Source organism: Nanorana parkeri, unplaced genomic scaffold (genome assembly GCF_000935625.1).
Source record: "Nanorana parkeri isolate BGI_ZX_2015 unplaced genomic scaffold, ASM93562v1 scaffold836, whole genome shotgun sequence".
Classification (NCBI taxonomy): Eukaryota; Metazoa; Chordata; class Amphibia; order Anura; family Dicroglossidae; genus Nanorana; species Nanorana parkeri.
The window spans coordinates 109,855-137,134 of NW_017307104.1; the positions used below are offsets into that span (position 1 = coordinate 109,855).

The 27,280-nt window shown below is 40.0% G+C and overlaps 1 protein-coding gene across 1 annotated transcript in view; it reads left to right on the forward strand.

The window, feature by feature from the left end:
• Positions 1–27,280, forward strand: part of LOC108794331 (receptor-type tyrosine-protein phosphatase S-like) — a 291,487-nt gene that overhangs the window by 105,166 nt on the left and 159,041 nt on the right. Inside the window, exons 9-10 of the mRNA XM_018565355.1 lie at positions 15,186–15,330; positions 25,522–25,827. Of these exons, the coding sequence (XP_018420857.1) occupies positions 15,186–15,330; positions 25,522–25,827 (451 nt within the window). The remainder of the gene's footprint in view (positions 1–15,185; positions 15,331–25,521; positions 25,828–27,280) is intronic.

A 27,280-nucleotide genomic window follows, 5' to 3' on the forward strand; every position in this document is an offset into this window, starting at 1 on the left:
GCGCAGTGGAAAGTTGGGGTAGTGCTTGTGTAGGTAGCGTGGACAGGCGGTTGTTGAGAGTCTCGTTTCCTGCAGGCATACCACATCGGCATGACATGAGGAATAGTACGAGAATGTTTTGTAACGTTTAGCTGGCGAATTGAACCCCTGGACATTGTGGGATAGTAATGTAAACTTGTCATTGGTAGCGTGGAGGAGTACTGACATCACCTGTAGCAGCCGCACATCACAGAGGAGTTGGGGGTCGGAGTTGGCATAGCGCGTGAGGTGAACCTGAGGAGTCATCACTTCAGGGGACCCGGGAAATGGGCGAGAACAGATTGGGGAGGGATCTTCAATAGAGGAAAGAGTACAGGTTAAGACAGACAAAGACAAGACAATTAAACAAAACAGATTTACCGTCCTTGGAGGTCGGTGGAACAGGCCGAGGCTGGGGGAAAACCCCTTCCCCTGCATGTCATCGTGGGGGGCGCGATTCCACCGATCCCCAGGGAAAGCAATCATATAATACACCCTAATAAGATTAACACTCCTAGAGTCGCGGGTGGGAGTGCTTATAGCACTATGACGGGTACACCACAGGGCATGAGCGAAGTACAGGTTGCCTAGGTTTCCCATAGTAGCTCTCTGCAACCATACTGGTCCCGGCTCCCTTTCCTGCTACAACAGTAGAGTTCGTACGGTGCCCAAACAAATGGCTTTAAATCAAACAATTCAACAATTCAACGTAGTGCAGGAATAGTCACTCAGGTCACGAAAGGCAAAAGGAACCGGAGGCTGTGTAACTATAGCCCCATCACCCTTCCAATCTTGCCAGTTCTATGATCGACCCTTCTAGAGGGCCGTCGATTGCAGCCGGCAAAAACCTGAGGGAAAAAAAAATGTTACACTCCTAGCTGTAAGTAGGACCCTCAGGCCGGATCAAAGAGGGAAGGGCTGTCGCTCCTCGATTTCTGCGAGGCGGGTCTCGTCTTCTGCTTCTTTTCCCAGATTGGAGTCGGCAAGGCTGGGCGCTGGCTACCCCCCGCTGGAGTAGAGGTCAGCTGGGAGGAGGAAAGAAGGGGGAGGCTGACCATAATCTTGCGGAGTTCATCTGGCGTGCTTGCAGTAAATGATCTATCCTTATGGCTGAACATCACTTTAAAGGGAAAACCCCAATTGTATGAAATGTTATTCTCCCTGAGGATAGCGAATTGCTTCATATCCCTGCGTTTTTGAATGGTAGTTGGAGACAGATCCACGAAAATCTGATAGGGGTGCCCCTGGAATTGTAGATCCCGGCGATCACGGGTGGCGAGTAGAATGGCCTCCTTCGTTTTGTAGTATGTGAACTTAATGATGATGTCTCTCTGGGGGCCATCGCGGCGCTTTTGGGCCAAGGCCCTGTGTATACGGTCGAATTCGTTCTATTGGTATTAAGGGGACCAACTCCTGAAAAAGGGCTGTGACTGAAGAGGTGAGGTCCTCTATGAACTCAGGCAGTCCCCTTACCCTCAGGTTACTGCGTCTGGCCCTGTTCTCCAGGTCTTCCATTTTGTCCAATGCTACTGTCAATTTGTCAGAGAATGCATCCATCTCTTTCTCCTGTGATTCAATGACAGTGATTACATTGTCCATTTTTTGTTCCAAAAAGGTCTGTGCGGGCCCCGATCTCTCTAATCTCCCTGGTCAGTGTGGCTGCCAGCTTGCTAGTAGCTGCTGAGAGTTGCATTTGTAGCATGCTGCGGAACTTGTCATGTAGGGCGGCATCCCTGTCACTCATGGGTGTCAGCAGGGGTGAGGGGCAAGCTGTCCACGGAGGAGGAATCAAATACCTCAGGTGCCGCTGCTCTGGCTGCACGTGTCCCCTCACGGCGTGGTGTGTCCGCCATCTTGGATTCCTTCCTGCCTCGGCTGAATCGCGGCTCCTTCTGCCATTTGCTATGCCGCATCCCACCAATTCAGCGATCGGAGGATGTGCCCGATGTCTCCTGACTATGGGGCATCAGGTCACTCGGGTAAGGTGTGCTGTAGTGGGCTTATGTTGCTGTCCTGGGGATCGGTGATGCGGAGCTCGCTCAGACCGCGGCCATCTTGGTCAGCCGCTCGCCACGCCCCCTCATTCCCAATATCTTTTTAATTCAATTATTATTTGTGGAAGGGATATGTGTGGATTATGGATATAAAACTGTATGTCATCTGCAAATGCTGATACTTTATATTTCCCTTTTGGAGATAAGATACCTTCAATATCAGGGTTATTCTGGATCGTTGCCAATAATGGTTCTAGAGATATAACAAATAATAAGGGGGATAACATATGCCGTGTTCCGTTGTATAACTGAAAGGGGGCGGATAATACCCCATTCACTCTTACCTTCGCAATGGGTACACAGTATAGGGCTGAAATCCATGTTAATATCTTTGTTCCTAGTCATATCTCTGTCATTGTACTGAACATAAAGTCCCAGTCCACCCTATCAAACGCTTTTTATGCATCTGTTGTTAGTGGTACTGAGAAATAGTATAGAGAAAGTATATTGTAGAGAATTCAAATGACATTTAGGGGTCCGTACTGTATTAGTTGAGGAATCTATTGTTGGATCTAAACACAGGCTAAAATCTCCTGCCGCTATTAGATGTCCATTTCGATAGTCTCTTAGCTTCTCCATTACTTTAAAAAAAAAATGGCTGGTGTTACATTTGGGCAATAAATATTGGCTAACATATTTGTTATTCCATACAGCGTTACTTTTAAAAACATATATCTTCCTCTTGGATCTATCAATTGGTCCACTACTTGAATGGGTGTATCTCTAAAACCGATAGAGACCCCTTCGCTTCTTTTATTTAGTGATAAACCATAATACCAAGTAGGAAAATATTTTAAACAAAGTTTTATTCTGGAGGTTTATGCGAGATGCGTCTCTTGTAGAAAAAACACATTTGATGCATATCTCTGCAATTCCTCCAGAATCTTATATCTTTTAAATGGGGTATTTAGGGCATGAGGTTACAGCTGACACAGTGAACGCCTTTGGTCTACCATGATGAGGGGGAGATGTTGCGTTTGAGGCTGACCAGACATGAGTAAGGGGAATGCCGAGGAGAAAGCCGATGGAGCGGCATTAGAGAGCTGCAGCCTTACTAAGTTAAAATGGAGCCCCTAGAAAGATGAGAAAGAAAAGCCAAAAGAAAAATGGAGCTAAAAGTGAGGGAACTGGATCCCTGAAAAGATATCTTACAGCGGAGAGGACACGGCCTAAACAGAATCTAGATGAAAGGTTCCAGTGGCTGGATACTACAGACATGCTGCCTTCACACTTAAGCTCACTGACACAAGGTTCGGCTGGAATGCCATGTGAATTAGACCCAGCTGTGTTGGTCTCGAGGGAGACAAGTGTGGAAACCAGAGAGGACTCGCAATCTGCCTACTAAAGCAGACATGGCCCAAATGCTGCAAGCAATGGAAAGATCAATAAAGCAAGACCTTAAAGGTATGAGAACAGATCTAATATGTTTATTGAAGCGAGTTGAGGAGATGGAGGGGAAATATTGAACAGCATAATAAGGCTATTCAGGATATGCAAGAAACACACACAAAAAATGTGCAATACATGAGAGCCACCTCATATAAACTGGAAGATTTGGAAAATTAAAGATAGGAGGAAAATTTGAGAATAAGGGGTTTGCCTAAAAGTGTCTTAGATGGAAAGCTGAAAGACGCTATGCAGTGTATTTTCTGTTCAATTTTAAATAAACCAGAAGCGGCCCCACTTCGCCTAGATCGGGTGCATTGGACAGTACACCCTAGAGGTATGGCATTAGCAATCCCGATATGTAATATGTCAATTTCGTTATTATGAAGATAAGGAAGAAGTTGTACATCAAATCCGAGAACTGCCACATATTAATTTTGAAGGTGTACAGTTGCTGATATTTCCAGATCTAGCAAGAGAAACATTGCTGAGATGCCGGGCTTTAAAACCGTTGTTAAATATTCTTAAGGCGGCAGATATATTGTATAAATGGTGGACAATCGTGTTATCTCCTACATTATGAAGAGGTGGAGGGGTTTTCGTGAAGGACTGGGAATTACGGCCCCGGAACTACCAAAAATATAATTGGTGAATTTATTGACAAATATATAAATTGTCAAATTTAAAGATTATTATTTATCTTTTTGTCTGGGAATATGAAGATAGTAAAAGAGAGTACAGAAAGTATAGAAATTTGAAGGTAATGCTAATGCTTTTTTTTTTTTTTGTTCCCTCCCCCCACACTGGCCGAGAACAACAGGCTTTAAGATGAACTATCCCTTATCAGTGATCTGTTTTAGTTTCATGCGAATATTGGACCCCCTAATATTGGCTAGGGTCCCCCAATGGATTCTAATCTTAATTGGGGAACTAATTGCAAGGCAATGGTGCTGTATGGAGGGATGTGAGATAATGTATTGTCTGTGTAGGTCATTTTTTTTCTTCTATGCTCGTGCTTAACCAAGTGCCATGCCCTGAGACAACAATAGAATTATATTGTATGGGGAAAAGGATAACCACTATAGTAAATGCTGTTAAATGTGGTATTCTATAATGTTAAGGGATTGAATTCTAGTGGTAAAAGACATCAATTATATAGTGAATTGAAGAGACATGCAGGACACATAGTGTTCTTACAGGAAACCCATTTGACTTATGTTACTACTACTAGGTTATGTACAGGTTGGTATAGTCAATGGTACTGTAGCCTATACGATACAAATAAAGCGAGCGGCTATCCGAATCCATAAGAATATATCTTTTCAATTAGAAGATATGGTGGCGTATACACAGGGGAGATATCTTATTCTTGAAGGGTTGATTAGGCAGGGTGAAATGTACGTTGATGAATATATACTGTCCTAACCAAAGTCAGGCCCTGTTCCTATCCCATCTTTTCACACGTATGTTGGATTTTATATCCTGAATAATTATAATGGCGGGAGATATAAATGTGGCCTTAGAACCTAATTTAGATACTTCAACAGAAAGAGCAAATATATAATTTAAACAGCTATCCAAGATAAGCATCTTGCATAAAATGCAACTTATTGATACATGGAGACTAATACACGCAAAAGAACACTCAAGATTAGATATAATTTTTTTGAACCACCATTATCTAGGGTGTTTAAAAACAGCCTCTATAGGTGAAGCCACTATATCGGACCATTCCCCAGTGAAAACTTATTGACTTATCCCTATCCCCAACTAAAATGAGCTTCTGGCAATTAAATGAGTCTCTGATACAGAGATGTGGAATATTTAACACCGTAAATAAAGTTTTTCTTCCATTTAAATGACCCCAAAGAGCTATCCTCAGCAACTCTCTGGGAAGCAGATAAATCTTTATATGAAATGAAATGGATCTGAGAGAAATGGACTTGAATAAAGGATAAAAGCATGTGGGAAGATATGTATTTAATTATAGTCTATTAGAAGTGTAAGATTAAGGTGATCTCTTATGGATGGAGTGTTTGGGGAAAGAGGAAGGGAAATTAATAAGTATTATGTAATTGAATGAATGTGTATGTTTAAGGAAACCATTTTATTTTTATTTAAATGTATATGTATATATGTTGTTTGAAAAATTTAATAAATATATATTGAATTTAAAAAAAATTAGGTATTTAGACCTCTGACATTATAGGCGATTACATTTATTTTTGCCATCTGTATTTAACATTAACATATATACCCATTTGTACTCAAAAAGAGACCATTTCAATCTTTCCATTTTGTGTCCTATATGACACACAGGCCGCTTCCCGTTCTCCCAAATTGGTCAGCGGGTAAGGCCCATTAGTGGGGTGTGTTTGGCAAATGCTTGGGTTAGTATCCCTTTATAAAGGGATTATTTAACTTTTTTAATTAAATTTTTCCTATCCCATACCTCCGAGCTTCCTAAATATAATAAAGAGATTAAAGCAACAGCGGAGAAGGAAAAAAAAATTTTCACTTAATATCCGAAATTTATAGATCACAAATTAGCACGATTTTAAGTACTATCTATTAATTTATCACATAGAATTATTTATCACCATTTTCACCGTATATAGTTTAATATCCGCATAATCTTTCAAGACTCGGCTCATTTATTCTTAACTCTTTTTCTTCTTTCTTCTTCCTCCTTTTCCTCTTCCTATTACCTCTTAAAGTCTTTTATAGCTACTTCTGCCTTTGCCCATTAGGTTCATATTTCCAATTTGTTATAGATTCTGGTAATTCCGGGGCAGTGATTTCCAATTTCTCCGAAAAATCTTTTAAATCTTCAGGATATCAAAGAACCGCGGAGCGTCCATTACAGGAACCAATCAGCTTAGCTGGAAACCCCCATCGATGTATTATATTGTTATCCCTTATTATTTGCAATAGGGGTTTCAGAGCTCGTTTGCGTGTTAGTGTCTCATATGCCAGGTCTGGATAAATATTCAATGTGGCCGCTTCCATTTCCCACGGATGTTTTTTTTTTCAGATGTCCCATAATGAGATATTTAGCTGAGAAATAATGGAACTGGAGAAACGCATCTCATGATGATTCACCTGTGCTAAATCTACAGCGTGGCGTTTGATGTACTCGATCAAGCATTAGTATTTCAGTCTGTTGTCCTAATGATTTGTTGAAAATTCCTTTTTACTGCATTTTCTAATTCTTCATCTTGTATAATTCCTTATTCCCTGTATTCTTAGATTGTTTCTACGATTTCTCTTCTGGTCTTCAACCTTATGTAGAGTAGCTCTCATTGTTAATTGCATTTTTCCTCTTTCTTCAATCCTTCTCAGTACTTGTCATCTCCATTTTAACTGAACAGATCTCTATTTTAATAACATTTTCCAATCTCTGGAACATCACATCCACATTTTTATTTGGGAGAGTTTTAGCTAAAATAGCAACTGAGATCTGTTTTAAATCAGCTGAAGCCTCTGAAGACACAGATTGCAAATATTCATTGGGTGAATAAGTATTCAATTGGGTCTGTTTCACCATACCTGATATATCTCCCGGTATATCTCCTAGTTCGTTCTGTGTCTTCCTTGTATCCATGATCATTGACTGTCCCTGTGCCAGGAAACGCTTGACAAATGAGCCACCTTTTTGCTAAATTTTGACCTGACAAGCCTGATGTATCCCTCGGCTTGCCGCATGTGCTCAGTGCGGCTCGCTCTGAGGTCTATTTCTCTGCAGTCCACAGGCATCTGATGGCTACGGACCCCGGCGTCCCTGTAGTCCCGGCTCGTTGGGTCCTCCTCCCCATTTCACACTGTTTGCTTAGTAACGGCTTCAGGTGGTAGAGGATCATGTCTGTACTGGGAGGATTAGGACGGCATCCGTTAGTGTCTTCTTCCCTCTGTCGTGTCTAATCCACACCCCCTTCCCTGCTCACGCCATAGTAACATCTGGCAAGAAGATATTAAAACACTGAAGCAGCAGACTTTGTGAAAATTAATATTTGTGTCATTCTCAAAACTTGGCCAGAACTGTAGACTTGGCAACATCTGGCAAGAAGATATGAAAACACTGAAGCAGCAGACTTTGTGAAAATTAATATCTGTGTAATTCTCAAAACTTTTGGCCAGAACTGTAGACTTCCACGGTCATCAATGTTTGAATCCAACGGAATGGTTTCTCCACCCAGAGGGGCTCGGTGTCCAGGTTCAACAACAAGCTAGACTAGTTTGTCAGCTATCTTTGTCTGGTCTATATATGGATCAGCATCCGGCCATGAGCACCATCAAGAGGCAAATCTCGGCCCAAGCTATTCTCTTTCAAAGAACGCTTGCTGCTCACTCCTTAATTAAGGCTTTTGTGCTCTCGCTCCACCTGTACATTTCTCAGTGACACTGTGGGATCTCAGCCTGGTTCTTGCAGCCAAGTCAGATAAAGGAAAATCCCTGATAGGTTCAAAGAGCTCTTTATCTGACCTTACTTGCAAGGAGATATTCCATAGTCTGTTACGTGGGCCTGATAGCATTTGTTTTGCTGTGTTGCCCAGCATTTGTTTTGCTGTGTTTCCCACTCATTTAGACTACTTTTGAACATTCCATGACTAAGATTATGATCCTGTTTTCTTTACTGTACTCGATTAGGAAAAGAGCATTTTTTACTTGCATACCTCCCCCCCCCCCTTCCTTCCCCATTCCTTTGTTGCTTGCTACAAAACAGGCTTGCTGGGAGTGGAAGGGGTTATACTAGATGTGTCCCTTCAGCTTTTTTTTGCCAGCGTCCAATCACCTCAGAGGAAGTATAACCCATGGTTTAGGACTAATTTCCTGTGTCCTGTTCTGTACTTCCAGAAAATAATTTTACAGGTAAGTCAAAAATCCTCTTATTGCACCCATAGGTCTCCATAGATGGAACCAAAACTTATTTACTTTAAAAAAAAATGCTAAGTTACAAGTGATTAAAGTGTACATATAATGCGATACATATATTCTTTTCATGCCAAGTGTATGTATGCAAAGTAATGCGTGTCACCATCCTCTAAGCAGATGTAGCTTCCCCACTTCAATCATAATATTTAAAGAAGAACTCCAAGATTTTTTTTAAATTAACCCTTGCAGTGGGGCTACCAGTCTAGCACCCAGAACGGACAGAGGATCAGTTGATTATATTTTTCTTATATTTTCATCCCTAGACCAAAATAACCATTTAACTTTTGCAGTGTGGGGTGGTAGCCCCACTGCAATGATTAATTTGAATAAATGCCGCCTTTCTTCTTTAACATAGTTGGTTCAAGGAGCAGGCAGAAAATGTAAACAATGCTGTTGGCCTTAGCAGCGAAAACTAAGTAAACTATAGAGATTTCTGGGGGGGCTGCGGCGGGGACTACATCTGCATTGGGGAGTAGGGAAAAAAGGGTAATAATATTATGTGTGAAAGCTTCCTTACCCTTAACAGGGGCAGCAGTGCATTCCCTATGCTGCTTCCTGCAAAGGACTGGGGAGGTATCTACTTCAAAAGTATTTCCTCCTTCGTATAGGAAAAGGGATTCTAATTTAGTCTTTTCAGGGCTTGGGTGCCCTCCACTTTTAGCACACCCTGCAGATTTTGTAAGTTTGCCCGCTTACAAAGAAATGAAAGGTCTATCATTTTTAGGTGTATTTTAAATGATAGCGACAGACTAGCAACCAAAAATCGAGAAAAAAAACACATGACACAAATGTTATAAATTGAGTTGCAGTTCAGTGCGTAAAAAAAAAATTATCCCCAAGCAAAACATGACTTAGTACTTGGTGGAGAAACCCTTGTTGGCAAGCACAGAGGTAAGATGTTTCTTGTAGTTGGTTACCAGGTTTGTCCACATCTCAGGAGGGATTTTGGGCCACTTTTCTTTTTTTTTACAGATCTTCTCTAAATCCTTAAGATTTTTTGCCTATCGCTTGGCAACTCGAAGTTTCAGCTCCCTCCATAAATTTTCTATAGGGTTACGGTCTGGAGACTGGCTAGGCCACTCCATGACCTTAATGTGCTTCTTCTTGAGCGACTGCTTTGTTGCCTTGGCGGTATGTCTTGGGTCATTGTCATGCTGCAAGACCCATCCACGACCCATCTTCAGCGTTCTGGCCGAGGGAAGGAGTACATGGCCCTGTCCATTGGCCACTCAATGCGGCAAAGTCGGCCTGTACCTTTAGCAGAGAAACAGCCCCAAATCCTAATGTTTCCACCTCCATGCTTGACTGTAGGGATGGTGTTCTTAGGGTCATAGTCAGCATTTTTCTTCGTCCAAACACGGCGAGTCGAGTTAATGCCAAAGAGCTCAATTTTGGTCTCATCTGACCGCAGCACTTTCTCCCAATCCTTCTCGGAATCATTTAGATGTTCATTGGCAAACTTCAGACGGGCCTGTAAATGTGCCTTCTTGAGGAGGGGGACCTTGCAGGCACTGCAGGATCTCAATCCATGGCAGTGTGTTGTGTTACCAATGGTTTGTTTGCCGACGGTGGTCCCAACTGCCTTGAGATCATTCACAAGCTCCTCCCGTGTAGTTCTGGGCTGATCCATTCACTTTTCTCATGATCATCCTTACCCCATGAGGTGAAATCTTGCACCGAGCTCCAGACCGAGGGTGATTGATGGTTATTTGGTATTCCTTCCATTTACGAATAATCGCTCCAACAGTTGTTTCCTTCTCACCAAGCTTCTTGCTGATAGTCTTGTAGCCCATTCCAGCCTTCTGCAGGTTTACAATATTGTCCCTAATGTCCTTTGACAGCTCTTTGGTCTTGCCCATGGTGGTGAGGTTTGAATGGAAGAAAGAGATTCTGTGGACAGGTGTTGTTTATATACATAACATGTTGTCGTTAGGAGCACCTTCTTAAACTGACAGGACTAATCTGTGTACCACGTAGCCAGTCTGTGGGAGCCAGAAATATTGTTGGTTGGTAGGGGATAAAATACTTATTTTACTCACTGAACTGAAACTCGATTTATAACATTTGTATCGTGTCTTTTCTGGATTTTTGGTTGATCATCTGTTTTTATCATTTAAAATACACCTATGATAAAAATTATAGACCTTTAATTTCTTTGTAAGTGGGCAAACTTACAAAATCTGCATGGGATCAAATAATAATTTTCCTCAATGTACACTATATTGCCAAAAGTATTGGGACACCTGCCTTTACATGCACATGAACTTTAATGGCATCTCAGTCTTAGTCCGTAGGGTTCAATGTCGAGTTGGCCCACCCTTTGCAGGTATAACAGCTTCAGCTCTTCTGGTAAGGCTGTCCACAAGGTTTAGGAGTGTGTCTATGGGAATGTTTGACCATGTGTGAGATCAGGTACTGAAGGCCGGGCTCGCAGTCTCCACTCTAATTCTTCCCATAGGGGTTCTATTAGGCTGAGGTCAGGACTCTGTGCAGGCCAGTCAAGTTCCTCCACCCCAAACTCACTCATCCATGTCTTTATGGCCCTTGCTTTGTGCACTGAACAGGAAGGGGCCATCCCCAAACTGTTCACACGAAGTTGGGAGCATGAAATTGTCCAAAATGTCTTGGTATGTTTTAAAAGTTCCCTTCCCTGGAACTAAGGGGCCAAGCCCAACCCCTAAAAAAAAACCCACACAATAACCCCCCTTCCACCAAACTTTTATACTTGGCACAATGCAGTCAGGCAAGTACCGTTCGCCTGGCAACTGCCAAAATCAGACACATCCATCGGATTGCCAAACAGGGAAGTGTGATTTGTCACTCCAGAGAACACGTCTCCACTTCTCTAGAGTCCACCACTGCATCCAACGCTTTGCATTGCACTTGGTGATGTAAGGCTCGGATGCAACTGCTCGGCCATCGAAACCCATTCCATTTTTTTTCCCAACCAAAAACAATAAAATCATTTTATTATTTTTGGTTGGAAAAAAAATTACAGTGCAAGACAATGACACTACTCTGCACATTGCCTGCTGGGAATTGGAGTTCCCTGACAGGCCTCACCCCCTGACAGGCCACACCCCCGCAGCACTACATCTTCTATTCTTCCCCGTGGGCAGCATGAGTAGCTGCGAGCGGCGGGCCTCCCCTTCTCTCTCGGCCCCCCCTCAAACTGGCGGAACACCTGGTCCCGGTCGCAAGTGCGACCGCTGCAACCCTGGTAGCTCTGCCAGTGATAAAATGCTTTAAAGTGTTATTAAACCCTCAGGTGTTGTTACATATATGCACTGGCGGAACTATCAGGGTTGCAGGGGTCGTACTTGCGACCGGGACCTGGTGTTCCGCCAGTTCGGGGGTGGCCCAGAGAGAAGAGGATGGCACAGCGAAAAATGCGATTGGCCGCAGCGGCTCTGATTGCACCTGTCAGCGATCCCTCTCTCTCCTCCCGGCCGCTGCAGCTTCAGAGCGGCCAGGAGGAGAGAGAGGGAGAGCAGACAGGTGTGATCAGAGCCGCCTCTCCGAGCAGAGGAGAGGCAGGTAAGTTCCTGCCCCCTTCAGAAAGGTCCCGCCCCCCACCCTTCACGCCAGGTTGAGTAGACAGTGAGGGGAGAGCTGCACTCGCAGCCCTTCCTCTCAGCTGTCACAGGAGTTCTAGCACAGTGCGGTACCAGAACTCCTGTATTGAGGGTGACAGATTCAATAAGGAGAACCTGTCACCTCCAAATGCTATCACACATGGGGCTTGTTAGCTCTTGTGTGATAGCAATAAAGTTAAGTGAAAAAAAATTTGATAAATTATCAAATAAACATTTATGAAAAAATAAATAAAAAATAATAATGAAAATTCTAAAAAGAAAAAATGTATAAAAGAAAAAAGTGATAGTTTAAAAAAAAAATTAGAGGTGCACAGAGCCGTCAATCTCTTTTTCTGTATTCCCTTTTATCCATGAACAGGAATCCTCTATACTGACTGTTCCTGTCCATTCATAACATGAGGACATTGAGTATGATTACTATAACCAAAATCATGAATGAACAGGAAGTGATGTAGATTACTTTCCATTCATTCATAATTGAGGATATAGTAACCATACTCTGTCCTCAATTATCTACACTCAGCGATCACTGATCAGTGACTGCCTGTACCCCGCTCTCCCCTCTGACACACACAAAAAAACCTTTTCATACCGGTTTAAAAAAAAAGGGGGTCAAAAATCATGTTTTTTTGGGGGGGGGCGGGAGGCCCTTTAACAGTTTCTTGCACCGGGGCCCTGAGGTTTCTAGTTACGCCTCTGAACTGACACATCCGTCTGGATGTCACAACACTTCTTAAAACTCAATCTTTCTAAAACTGAGCTCATGATATTTCCTCCCTCCCGTGCACCTTCCCCCAACATTTCCCTTGAGATCGACACAACCATCCATCCCTCCCCTCATGCCAAGGTGTTAGGTGTCATCTTTGACTCGGACCTCACCTTTCTTCCCCACATCTAATCGCTATCCTAATCCTGCCACCTTCACCTTCGTAACATCTCCAAAATACGCCCCTTCCTCACCAATGAAACCGCAAAATTACTCATCCACTCCCTTATCTTCCGTCTTGACTATTGCAACTCCATCCTCATTGGCCTTCCACTACCCATTCTATCCCCCTTCAGTCTATCATGAATGCAGCTGCAAGACTTATCCACCTAACCAACCACTCAGTGTCTGCAACCCCCTTCTGCCAATCCCTGCACTGGCTTCCACTCACCCAAAGTATAACATTCAAAATATTAACAAACTCTTATAAAGCCATCCACAACTCTGTCCCCGGATATATCTCAAACTTTGTCTCAAAATATCACCCTAACTGCTCCCTCCGCTCCTCCCAAGACCTCCTTCTTTCCAGCTCCCTTGTCAACTCCTCTCATACTCACCTCCAGGACTTCTCTAGAGTGTCTCCCATCCTATGGAACTCTTTACCCCAACCTACCCATCTATCTCCCACCTTGACTGCCTTTAGGTGTTCCCTAAAGACTCCTCTCTTCAGGGAAGCCTATCCCACCTCAACCTAACCACTAAACCATCACATTCTCAAACAATTCATCCCCACACAGCTACCTCCTTATGTAACACTTCCCTTTTAAATTGTAAGCCCTCGCAGGCAGAGCCCTCCTTACCATCTTGTCTTGAATTGTATTTTGATTGTAATGTCTTCCTTATATTGTACTGTTGCCGCTATATAAATCCTTTATTATAATAATAATAGTAATAATATTCCTCAAGGAATTCCTCAATTCCTCAAGGTCTAGTCTGGTAAATGATAAGACACGGATAATGGGTGACAAAATTCAAATATTCTGTCCCCTTCTTTAAAATTACTATTACTATTTAGGTATTTTCCGCAAGCTATCTTGAATGTAACATTTGATGATTCCATTTCTTGTGACAGTAACATAGTAGGTACGGTTGAATAAAGACAAGGGTCCATTCAGTTCAACCTGTGTGTGTATGTGATTGTGTGTCTGTGTTTTATATGGCCCTAACACTGCCCATATTGTCCCATATTTTCACTCTATTGAAGTGAGGAGAGTATTTAAAGAAGAACTCCATTAATTAACAAAGTTAATATTTGCAGTGGGGCTATTCCCATACTGCAAGGGTTAACTGCTCATTTTGTTCTAGGGGATCAATAAAATAAGATATACTCACCTGATCTTCGAACCTGCCTGACTGCTAGACCTGTCCCCTCAGCCTCTTCTCCCCCCAGGCTCCAGCGGTCTAAGGTCCATTCACCTGCGTTGAACATGAGGACACATTGTTTTTCACCCTAAGGGGTTAATTTTTTTAATTTAACCCCCTCATGATGGCGATGTTCATAGTGTGTGACAGTCACATTGTATGCCACCTGTCTAACCTGGTGACCACTATTAAATCGTTCGCTTTTATTTTTAGGCTGAGAAGTACAGAAACATTTCTGAAATCCTAGGGATGTGAGGTGTTTCCAAATAAATTTATTTATTTGAAATCTTTTTTTAGCTGTTATTTTTCAAAAAAATAATCAAAACTGGGTAAAGTGATTTTTATATTTTATTTGTCCTAAGTGAGGCCTTAGACACACATAGGGCTATATATTTATATCACATATCTGTCCTCTAAAAAAACAATACAAGGTATATTATGTGTGGGTACACTTAGTAAAAAAGTATATTACTCCTGTGGAAGAATCTCACAGCAAAAATGTAAAACCTGCTTCGGTCATTAACGAACAGAAACTGAAAGAAAGCTCAGTCATGAAGGGGTTAAAGGGGATGTAGACCTGTATCCAGCTATGATTAGGGCCATGATTGTGTGGATATCGGCTTTTAACCTGCTGTGTAATTTATAAAGTGTTCCCAGTGGATTAGTTTGGAGTGCTGGCATTTTTTTAAACTGTGAATTCCATGCTAAATATATATTAAAAAAATATGCCAGGATTTTGAGTTTAGTCCACATACTTTGCATGCATGTACGGTTTTACTATTGATCAAAAAAGGGCCAGTAATCTAAAAATATATTATTAATATAACTTTAAAAGCAGAAAAGCACAGGTATATTTTATAGCTATGCACAATGTTGAAAAATTGCATATATTTGTTTTGCAATCTAATGTCGGTTTTAAAAATGTTTGATGAGTTAAAAATTGATGGACCTTTTGAATAAATCTTTTTAGTGCTATCATTGATAAATATTTAAATGTTTAGCCTGTTTAATATGTTCTCTCCTATGTGGTGTGCAAGAAAAGATTGTAATCAATAAATATATTTTTAACAGATCAAAAAGACCTTTGATCCAACAACGTCATATTTAGTGGAAGGTTTAAAACCCAATACAGAATATATATTTCGCCTTGCAGCTAGGTCTCTGCAAGGCCAGGGTGCTTGGACATCAGATGTTAAAGAGAGGACCATGCAGTCTAGTAAGTATATAAATATGTATGTATATAAATATTTTTTTCCATTTATACTGGTAGAAAATTCTGTGTAATAGAACTGTGGCCATTAAAATGAAACTCCAGGCAGAACGGTTTTTGGGGCTGGTGGGAAAAATGTACCTTTTATGATTTTAATTTCATGTCCGGATCGCTGCGGTGTAGTGTAAAAATACTTTTTTTAATGCCGGATAGTTTTGTACATTCAGACAACACCTTGTATACTTTGAACTGTTCACAGAATATAAGGCATTCTCTGAATTGGCAACAGGAGAAAAAAGTTGTATCAATGACACTATAGCTTCTGTGTAGGAGTGTCGCAGCATCGAAGTACAGCACTAGCTTTACTTTCCTGAATGAATAAATTAATGATTTTTATATTACACAGTAGCGATCCAGATGTTGGATAAAACTCATTAGCGGTAACTTTCCCACCAAATGTCACAAAAACCTCTCTGCTTCGAGTTCTGCTTTAAGTTAAAAGTGCATAGAACTGCATTCATATTAAGCACTTGCAGTTTGTTACTGGTCACGAGTAAGTTTTTTTTCAATCTGTGGTTCTTATTTTAAATACTTTACATTTTTCTACTGTGCAATGGTTTTATCATTCTTCATACAGTTTTTCTTACTAAAGTTTATGTAACCATGACTGATTTTCAATTCACAAATAAGTTATATTACAGAATTAAATATTAGGAATTCACAGGTACAGTTCAGAAAATTGAAAACTGTGAAACCTTAAGTCTGATCTTTATTGGGTTTTCAATTGTATTTTTATATTGTTTAGTTTTAATAATGTGGATGTTGTGCTTTTAGCCCCTTAGGCTGACACCCATATTTGAAAATGTTAAGACGTTTATAGTATAACTGCTTAGGGAAATATATATGAACCCAATATGATGAACTCTGCCCAAGAATATGCACACCAGAGTGTACTTTTATGTACAGAACTCTGTGTATGAGCACTAACTGAGAGCTAAACATACATGCTTCCAACACTTTCAGCAGGTAATTATTTTAATTTGACAGCAATTAGCTGACAAAGCAAAAACTTTTCTGTGTCAGTAACACCCCCCACCTCCCCCTTCCTTAAACTGAAGCACCGGAGAGAGATGGATTGCTCCACTGTGTGAAAGCAAGCCACCAAAGTAGAAAAGATGTTTGTAAAACAGTTATTAGAAGTCTTCCGATTGGAGTCACAAAGTTCAGAATATACTTAGCCATGAAGGCGATTAAATCCTTGATATACTCCAATATGTGACATGAGTGTCTGGCCATTGCCAAGTGAGGACTAGGCAGAGAATGTCTACATAGGTTAAGGTCAGTACCTGAATCATTTGGTGCCAAAGAATCGGACAAAGATTAGTTGTGTTTGGACAGAGGATCAAAACTATCTGAGTGTCCAAAGTGCCCTGAGGAAACTGAGCAAACTAGACTATAAAAGATAGGCAGGTCCAAAGGCAGCAGATTATGTATATGCCAAGTTGTGCAAATAACATATACTCTGTCCCTGACTCTTTACTTTAAAATAATACACATGGTCATTAGCCCTTTGTTGTGTAATGTTAATGCTCTGTCACTAAAGGAAAGCATGGATTCCCTGAATTATAGAATCTAAGAAGCGTCTGGTCTTTACCAGAAACAACTGCAAGAAAATATAGGTTTTGCTCTCTGATGTTTTCAGCTTGTCCCTTAGATTTCCTTACCTGGCACAGCTGAAGTGCAGCCAGTTGCAACAATGGATAGGTAAACATGGTCTTATACAAGGTGGGGATAAGACTGAAAGTGCTCAAGGAAATTCAGTAGATAGGCTAAGGTTAGTGTATGCAAGGGTAGCATTTAATTCATAACAAAACTAAAGTTTGGGCTGGTGGCAGACCAGTTGAACAACATCCAAGAGACAGATGTTGTTTGTGGCAGTGCTACAATGGCATGCACCTAAAGAGAGAGATGCTGGAAATGTAGCCATGTCCATAGATGGGTGACAGGGTACCAGGAGCTGAGAGTAGCCATCAGTTTATTACAAATTGTACCTTCATACCGCAACATTGCACTTAAACCCTTGCTATCTAACATTTCAGGGTTATTTGCCTGAATAATCATTATATAAGATATTTAACCAAGTATTGGAAGTTTATTTCCTATGTCCTTTTAAACACTACCCTTATCTTATCTGTTGCATTTTAACAGCAAAATCAAAAACCTGTAAGTGACTTAAAGGCCCAGACAGTATATCTGCAAGTAATTAAAAAATAATTTCAAGCGCAACTCTAGCTATGTGTATTAAATGCTCAGCTCATTCCTGTTTAGAGTATAATTCATTAATTTGCACCTGCTGTATTTCTGGTGTTTCTGCTATGAGAGCTAGATAGCTGTGGCTCTCATACAGTGAAGGAATCCCATTGCTTACCCACCCCTCCTCTGTAAATGGACAAGGAAAGAACACCTTTAATTTGTTTACAGAAAACTAGGTGTTTTATAAATGGACAAGGGGGAAAAGGAAATGAGTGGGTAAATGGGAAGAGCCCTTTACTGTATGAGACCTGCAGCTCTGGAAGTACAGTGCTGGCTGTAATACTCGATTGGTAAAAATGAATGAATTACACACTAAACAGGACTGAGCTGAGCATTTAACACGCCTCACAAGAGGTAACTTTTTACCCCCTTTTAAATTTGTATAGATGTCTCTGGCTGTTGGTCCACTTTCATTTACCTTGAAGAAAGTTTTGGAAACTATTCATACTCTCAGTGAGCAGTAAATATGCTGTTAACTGATACTTTATTATTTTTTCAATACACTCTTCATTCTTTGTACATATACACCAATCGGCCATAACATTATGACTGCCCGCCTAATATTTAGTAGGTCACCCTTTTGCTGCCAAAACAGCCCTGACCCATGAAGACTACTGAAGGTATGCTGTGGTATCTGGCACCAAGCTGTCAGTAGCAGATCATTTAAGCCCTGTAAGTTGCAAGGTGGCGCCTTCATGGAATGGACTTGTTTTTCCAGCACATCCTACAGATGCTCAACTTAATTAAGATCTGGAGAATTTGGAGGCCAACTTAACACCTCTAATTTGTTGAGTTCCTCAAACTATTCTTGAATCATTTTTGCAGTGTTGCAGGGTGCATTATCCTGCCGAAAGAGGCCACTGCCATCAGGAAATACGGTTTCCATAAAGTGGTGTACTTGATCTGCAACAATATTTAGGTCGGTGCCGCAAGAATGGCAGGACCCAAGATATCCCAGCAGAACATTGCTCAAAGCATCACGCTGCCTCAGCCAGCTTGTCTTCTTCCCATAGGGCATTGTGATGCCAACTCTTCCCCAGATAAGTGATGCACACGCACCTGGCCGTCTACTCAATGTGAAAGAAAATGTGACTCATCAGACCAGGACACAGTTTTCCAGTGCTCTGTGGTCCAGTTTGGATGCTCACATGCCCACTGTAGGTGCTTTTGGTGGTGGATACTGGTCGGCATGGGCACCCTGGCCGGTCTGCGGCCATGCAGCCCCATATGCAACAAACTGCGATGCACTGTGTGTTCAGACACCTTTCTGTCAGAACCAGTATTAACTTTTTCAGCAATTTGAGCTATAGTAGCTTTTCTATTGGATTGGACTACATGGGCCAGCCTTCAATGTCCATGACCCTGTCGCTCGTTCACCTTTTTTTCTTCCCTTCACCACTTTTGGTAGGTCCTAACTAGGGATGCACCGATATATCGGCCGCCGAAACATATCAGCCGAAAATGGCACTTTTGGCATAATGCCGAAAGTGCCATTTTCTGGTCGATACAGTGGTGCATCCATTCTTTCTCTCCTCCCCGCTGCGGGATGAGAGCGCTGTGAGCAGTCGACGTCTCTCTTGCCACACCGTTCAGACTCCTGTCACAGATCGGCAGAACGGTGTGTGGGCAAAGACAGCCAACGCTGTCACAGGAGGCTGAGCTCTCCCCCCGCACTGCATGCTCAGCCTCCTGTGACAGCGCATCAGGATGGAGAGCGGTACAAACACTCAGTAATCACTGAGTGTTTGTACATAATTGAAGATAGAGTATATTTGCGATATCCTCAATTATCAATGAATGGGAAGTGATCTACATCCTACCTCCTATTCATTCATGATTGTGGTTATAGTAAACATACTCTTTTCTCATGTTATGAATGAACAGGAACACTCATAGAGGATTCCTGTTCCTTTATAACAGGAGATACAGAAAAAGAAATTGAGGACTCTTGTGTCCTCAATCTCTTTTTCTATTTTAAAAGGGAAATATCAGGGGTCTAAATATTTCCCCAAAGCCCCTAAAAGTAAAATAAAAATATTAAATACAAAATGAATGAATAAATAAAAATAAATATAAAAAAATTCAAAACTTTATAAAAAATAAAAATATTTAAAAAAAAATATGAAAAAGTTAAAATAAAAAACATTTTTGGTTTCAGCCTGACATTTTGTTTTTATTTCGGTTTAGTTTCGTGTTTTCAAATTTTCATTTCGGTGCACCTCTAGTCCTAACCAATGCAGGCCATAAACATGCCACAAGAGCTGCAGTTTTGGAGTTTGTCTGACCCAGTCATCCAGCCATAACAATTTGACCCTTTTCAAAGTTGCTCAAAACCTTATGCTTGCCCATTTTTTTCTGCTTCCAACACATCAACAAAATGTTCACTTGCTGCCTAATATATCCCACCCACTTCCAGATACCTTTGTAATTAGATGATCAATGTTATTCACTTCACCTGTCAGTAGTCATTCTGTATGGCTGATCGCTGTATAAGTATATATCGGTGTATAAATATATTGTAATAGTACTGTACTAAATTGATTTTCCCTTTCCACTTTTTATATCAAGGCTGGTGTTTCAGCACCAACACATTGTTCTAATCTTTTGTAGATAATGCTATATAATTGGTTGAGACCTTTTACTGTGTGTCCAGCATCTTGAACTAGTTTGTAAACATGTTGCTGTAACTTTGTTTTATGTATAATTTAAAGTTCCTTTCTTTCAGCACAAGTTAACAGGGCTGCCACTTTTATTTAAAGCCAGTATTCACTGTTTTATTTCTGGTTTAGACTATAGAATTTACCAGCTTGCTGGCACAGTGTTAGCTAAGTAGCTTTAAAAATACAATTTAAAATATCAGCATTAGCCTCTAAGTGTATAAAGCGCGTTATTTTAGTTTAATGGATTGATTCTAGCAGTTTCATGGGAGCAGATTTCCCATTTATTGCAATAAACTAAAGCTTTTCAGAGATTTTTTGCCTATATCTTAGTTTTTCACTGCATGAGCTGTGGCAGCTAGTCTGTGTGTGTCCTGTCTTTTTCCATTTCAATAAATCACTTACATTGCTGTTATGCGATCAGGAGTAAAATAATGCAATAATCTGAGAAACATTTTATTTTTTATTATTGAATGGACATAACTCATTGTTCCGTTGTTTGCATTTTCACTTGCAATACTTTACATGCTATACAAGAAATGTATGATTCTCATTTGAGTGGTAAAGCATTAACCTGATTCTATATGGGAGGTAACTGTAAAGTATCAGTGTATCTAGTGGTGTACCCACACTCTGCTTCAGGTCCCTAGAACTTATACTGTTTCGTAGAAAAAAAGAGAAGTTTATGTACAACACAATATTGTGTTACTGAAAACACTATTTTTAAGCAGTTATTTTAAATTAATTCTAACCTTTCCAAGGTATCATAAAACTTAATTTTGAATGATGTCTGAATCATGTACCCTTGCCTTGTTTATAGCTCTTGGCTTAAACATTTCTGGTGTGGCTTGGTACAGACCCCAATGTATCTTTTTTTTATTTTTATTTTTTATTTCCTTCACTGTTCATGATTTTTATTCTCGGCCTTTATGTTGTGAAAGAAGCCTGCACAGTCCATTATTGTCCATTGTCTATATTGTTTACCATCTTGTTTCCTGCACTGGGGCTTTGCTTTACATGCATGGGCAGGAACACAATGCCCCCTATCATACTCTCCCACACATACACTTGCTTACTGTGCATTGTGCTTTCAGGAAGCTCCTGTTTGTTCCCGTGCCTCACTCCAAATATATCTGCTAGGTTGTAGGATCTAGCACCATCAAAGTTTAAAGTAAAATCCATTAAACTAAAGGTAAAGTATATTTACTTGTTTTCTGAAGACACTATATTTTAACTACTTAAGTACCATTTCAGTAAAACATCAACATAATCATTCTCTAAAGTAGTGTTTTAGTAGATGAAAATACTACAGTGTTTGAAATTGATCAGCAAAAAAAAAAAAAGTGTGGTACTTTAGGAGTTAAATGTTCAGTAAGGGTCTTTCTTGGAGCATGGAGATCAGCCTGCTTGTTGAAAAGCAGAACAGGTGAGTGAAGAAATCCAGAGCTTCTCAAATGCAGTCCCTCCTGTCACGCCTTATGTAAGTTCATGAACTGAGGATTTGCCAAGTTCATCTTTGTCTTGAACTGCCATGTAAATCCAGGTTTGAACAAATTTCAGTACCTTGTTAAGGCCACTTGGTAGCTGTGAGAATGCCGTGCTTTGTGTTGGGGCAAGGAACCATGCCACTCAATTAAACCAAGTGATAATGCAAGGATTTATGAGGTCAGACAAACTTAGTGGTTTGGAGTAGATTAGCAGAAGCTTACATATGTATCTACTGATATTTTGTCATTCGTCTACTGAACACTATTAGTAATCAAACCAATAATTAACCAAAATGGGATCCGAACATAAGAAGAATCTTGTTCTAAATAAGCATTTAGCCAAATAATTTATACCTATAACCTGACCACTTAAGAAGGTCTGGCCTCTGCCTCTTGCTTTCCGTTATTTCCAGAAAGTCTAATATAAATATTCATAATAAGAAGGTAGGTGATGAAAAAATTGAATGCTGTTAATTTTAGTTTTTTCTTTTATTTATTTTACTTGGAGCCTTTCATGTTCATTTTTTTAAATTATTTTATCCTTTTCCTGCTTGATTACAAAACGTCCTGAGACTTTATTATAACAGGTTTAACAATAAATACATTGTCAAGGGAACCAGGAGTTTGGATTTTACTATAGCCAGTTAAAAGTGCCAGTAGGCCTTGGATGCAAAGATAGAGTAACTAGTCCTTCTACCTTCAAAACAGGTACTGGCTCATGTATTTAAGGCAGTGCAAAGAGCATTGATAGTGTGCTTGATGCAATAACCCAAAGCAACTAATCAGATTTTATGTACTATACTAAGGTCCATAAAGTGCACTGTATGAAGCAAGTTTTGATATCCTGTAGTTTTCTACTATTACAAATTGTAACACGTGGGTTTGATTACCTAGAGTAACTTAATAGATAAGTTCCCCTTTTACCCTAAGGCTGTTTATACATAGCCATCGGAATTAACTATTTACAGTTGTATGAAAAGAAGTCTATGCTTTTACATATCAAGACATAAAAAAATAAATAATCTGGTCCTTAGCAGGTCTTAGAATTAGGTAAATACAACCTTAGATGAACAACAACACGTGACATATTATACCATGCCATTATTTATTTTACGAACACAAAGCCAAGATGGAGAAGCCATGTGTGAAAACTAAGTACACCTTATGATTCAATAGCTTGTTGGATCACCTTTAGCATCAATAACTTGAAATAAGCATTTTCTGTATTACTTTCAGTCTCTCACATCATTGTGGAGGTGTTTTGGCCTACTCTTCTTTACAACGTTGCTTCAGTTCATTGGGGTTTTCAGGCATTTGTTTATTACCCTCCTTACCATCTCGTCTTGATTTGTATTGTGATTGTAATGTCTTCCCTATATTGTAAAGCAAACTGTTGGCGCTATATAAATCCTGTATAATAATAATAATTACCAGCTCTTTTTAAGGGCCTGCCAAGGTTATCCTGGCAACCCTTCCAAACAAACTATATTTGTTCAGTGTTTTTCTGATTGTACTGTAATGAACTTTTGAACATTTAACATGCTAACTGAGGCCTGTAGAGTCTTAGATGTAACTCTTGGGCTTTTTTTGTAATTTCTGCGAGCATTGCACAGTCTGACCTTGGGGTGGATTTGCTGGGACGTCCACCCCTGGGAAGATTGAAAACTGTCTTGAATGTTTTTCACTTGTGAATAATCTTCCTCACTGTAGAATTATGAATTTTAAATTGTCTTATAACCCTTCCCAGTTGATGGTCAGTAACAATTGCTTCTCTAAGATCATTGATCAGTTAATCAAGGGCATTTGATTAGCAGCCCCTAATTCTAAGACCTGCTGAAGGACCAGATGATTTTTAGTATGTTCTGATACATAAACGCATAGAATTCAAAGAGAGTGTACTTTCTTTAGCACATGGCTGTATTTGATAATAACCTATGTGGAAGATTAAGAAAAAGTCTGTGAATCGATAAGAATTTGGTGGATTTCTGCATGAATGGTTCCCAGAATGTGACAATCTGAGTTGTATTAAAACTTAACAGCAATGAAAACAACCTTTTACATTGTCATACCTTTATTAAATAGTTTATGCAAGCTATGTGATTGATGGAAACACTATGTGAACTCTTAAGGAGTAAAACCGGTTTTTATTAGCAACAATACCTACCTCCAGCTAGACCTTTTGAAGTAGTTGGGTGGTATTCTAGCCCAATCCTACATACAGTTTTCCATTCATGTGTATTTTTGGAATGTGTTGCTTGAGCAGCCAACAATCTTCTGATATACAAACTCTTGGAGAGATAAGTAGTGGAACAGAATTTAGTTTGTAAAGTGAGACCTGACTATAGGTTGACAGAGACCTATATCTCCTAAAAATTCCCCATCAAGCTTTAACACGTCTTAAGGACCTCTGAGATCTTTTGATCAGGCCTGATGACACATTAACAGAATCCATTCAAAGAATAGAGAACTAAAAAATTTTTTATAGTGCAGGAAAAGAGGAACGCACATAGAAGCACATTGATTGCAATACCTTATGCCAGTTATCCTCTTTTAAGATGTCATCCTATAAATTCATATACCATTTGGCAATGTGAAATATGTGTTGCGTAATAAGATTGTCTTTATAATTTTGAGATAAAGATCAGGTCACACATTGGGAGATGTTTATGCACAAATCTAGAAAATTACTAAGGATTTGAAGATTGTTTTTCTTACAAAATCTGCATTCTTAGGATTTTGCCGTTATACCAAAATGTATTCGTGTTCGAATACCATGCCAATGCACATTTTGTTTCAAAAGTAGGCATAAAGGAAGAATGGGGTAGAATGCTAATGCATGCAAAAGGCAGTTATAGAAAGCAAACTGACCGGACTATCAGGAAAATAATTATGATAAGGAATCACTAATATGAAAAGCATCCATATGAACAAAGCCTAGCTTGTAATTCAACAAATACAAGAAAACGAGACCATAAACCCATAGCATAGAGGGAAGAATAGAGAAACAGGCACATAAAACAGGGTCAAATCCTGGAGAATTTTTAAAAACATTCGCTTATGGCCAAGAGTGAAAGACTGTGCAGAAAAAGTCATATGGTTACTGCCTACCTTGAAATATGCAGAATTTAAATGACTGTGATTTACGATCTTGCCCTTCAATATTGAGGTGCTCCTACCCTTGTTCACATAGCAGTTAGAAGCAGCTCTGAAATAGTGACCGATATCAACACAATAATTGTCCCATTTATGGCCACTTTAAACCTGTTGCAGAATTCAGCAAGCAGGTACAAAATGAACTGCCAAAGAAAAAAGTAATCGGCAAACACTTGTAGATTTGATTCACTGAGCTCTTAATTAGGTCAAAAAAAATTCTGGTCGAATGTTCTTGCAAAGTGGCCAGTTTCTCAACTAAAAAACAATTAAATAACTGCAGGTGGTACATTTATCATTACAGCTTCTATATGGGTAGTAAGCTAATACTTTAAAGATAATTAGATTTTCATGTAACAGTTAACCTTAAATTTCCCAGAGCAGAGAACGTACCCCATATAATTTGCCCCTATTCCCATTTCATTTTAAACTTTTTTTTTTCTGTTTGCACACATATTACTTTCTTAACAGTTCACGTTCTTAATTTTTTTATTTTTTTTGTAGTCCTTTTTTTCTTTTTTATTTTATCTTTCCCATCTTTTGTTTCTCTACTTGCCCTATCCCTCCTGCCCTTAATTGTCCTCTCATAGAACCATCTGCCCCCCCTCAAGATGTAAAGTGTGTCAGCACAAAGTCTACCACAATACTGGTAAGTTGGCAGCCACCCCCACCCGAAAGCCATAATGGCATTCTCGCTGGATACAGTGTGCGCTATGGTGCTTTGGACTCTGAGGAACCAGAAGTAAAAGAAGTAAAGGAAATTCCACCTGAGACCACTGAGATCGTTTTGGAAGCATTAGAAAAATGGACTGAGTATCATATCTCTGTTATCGCACATACTGCAGTGGGACCTGGTCCAGAGAGCTCGCCCGTTGTTGTTCGCACCGACGAAGATGGTAATTATTTATTTACTTTTTAAAATGTTTTTTTAGTATTAAACCGTTTAAACTTTAGTGATAACATGCCCTATATGCCACCTATATGATGATGTACCTGCATGCCTTGTTTAATTTGTAACCAATCACTCCGTCTGAAAATTTAGCTGTGGTCAAAATAAAAAATGACATAAATATGATGCAGCCTGTCACTAGCATTAAATTACTATGTATGTAAATCTGAACTTCTCTTACTTAGTCCCTTTTAGTCTGCAAAATGTAACATTAAAAGTGTTTTAACGAAAAAGTGGTATGTCACCAGCACGCCAAGGTGACTCATCCAAATGCGTCTTTATGTATGTACATCTTGTCAGCAACAGCCAACGTTTTGGGGCTGCTTAGGGTCCTTTCATCAGGCACAGTATGACAAAATGTTATAATACCAATAGACTTAAATTCAAACTTGCCTGGTGCAAAATCGATCACAAAATCCAGCCCCCACTCCCCCTGAAGTCATAATGATGTCATGTTCCCACCATAAACAAGTATTAAATGCAGAATAAGATTGAAATGAGAACAAACAAATTGCATGTCAAAATGTAACAAGTATACAGGCTGTACAGATAACATCACATCAATCCACCTGACAACTGCCCAGTCTATAAAAGACTTACTGTAAACTCATGATCCCCATAGTGTGAGTGCCCGTGCCGTGGCCACCTCTCCGCCAACAGCCAATGTTGCCATGGTGACGGAGATGCCGCTTGCTCAGGTCAGCCCATGGGATAGATGAATGAAACAACTAGGCGCATTCGGGAAAGGCCTGCCTTCTAGCGTATATGCAGTGGGGGCTGAGGTAGCCTAGTAATAGGCAACGTCTCTTCCTCGTGATCCGCCTACCCACACATGCGCAGAATGGGATAGAGCGTCATAGCTACTTGGGATGCCTATGCTGCTGTGCTGTATTGCCCTTAATTAGTAACTGGGCACATGAGGGGGGAATAGAGTAGACTGACTAAAATAGCTAATGCAGGAAAGAGCATCCAAACACAGAACAAGACTAAAAACGGCAGCCAAAAAAAGGAGAGAAAAGAAAGCTGGGTACATCATATACAGTACACTCGAAGGATACTGGAAAAATGGGGGGAAAAAATAATACAGAATAGTGAATAAATAAAATAAAAATATATAAAAAAAATAAAAGGATAAATAAAATTGAAACCAAATAAAAGGATAAATAAAAAGGAAACCAAAGAAAAGAGTGAATTGGGTGATGAGATTGAGAACAAGAAGACTACATGTGTCCCCACCGAGAGAAAAAAAGGGTATATAAAGAGAAAACTAAAACTAAACAATAAAGGTGATCAGCGCCAGTAAGTGTAATGTGGAAATATGAGCTACCAAGCACTAAGGATATAACTAAATATCTGTAAAATGTGAAAAAACAATATTGTGCCGAGCTAATAATCATACA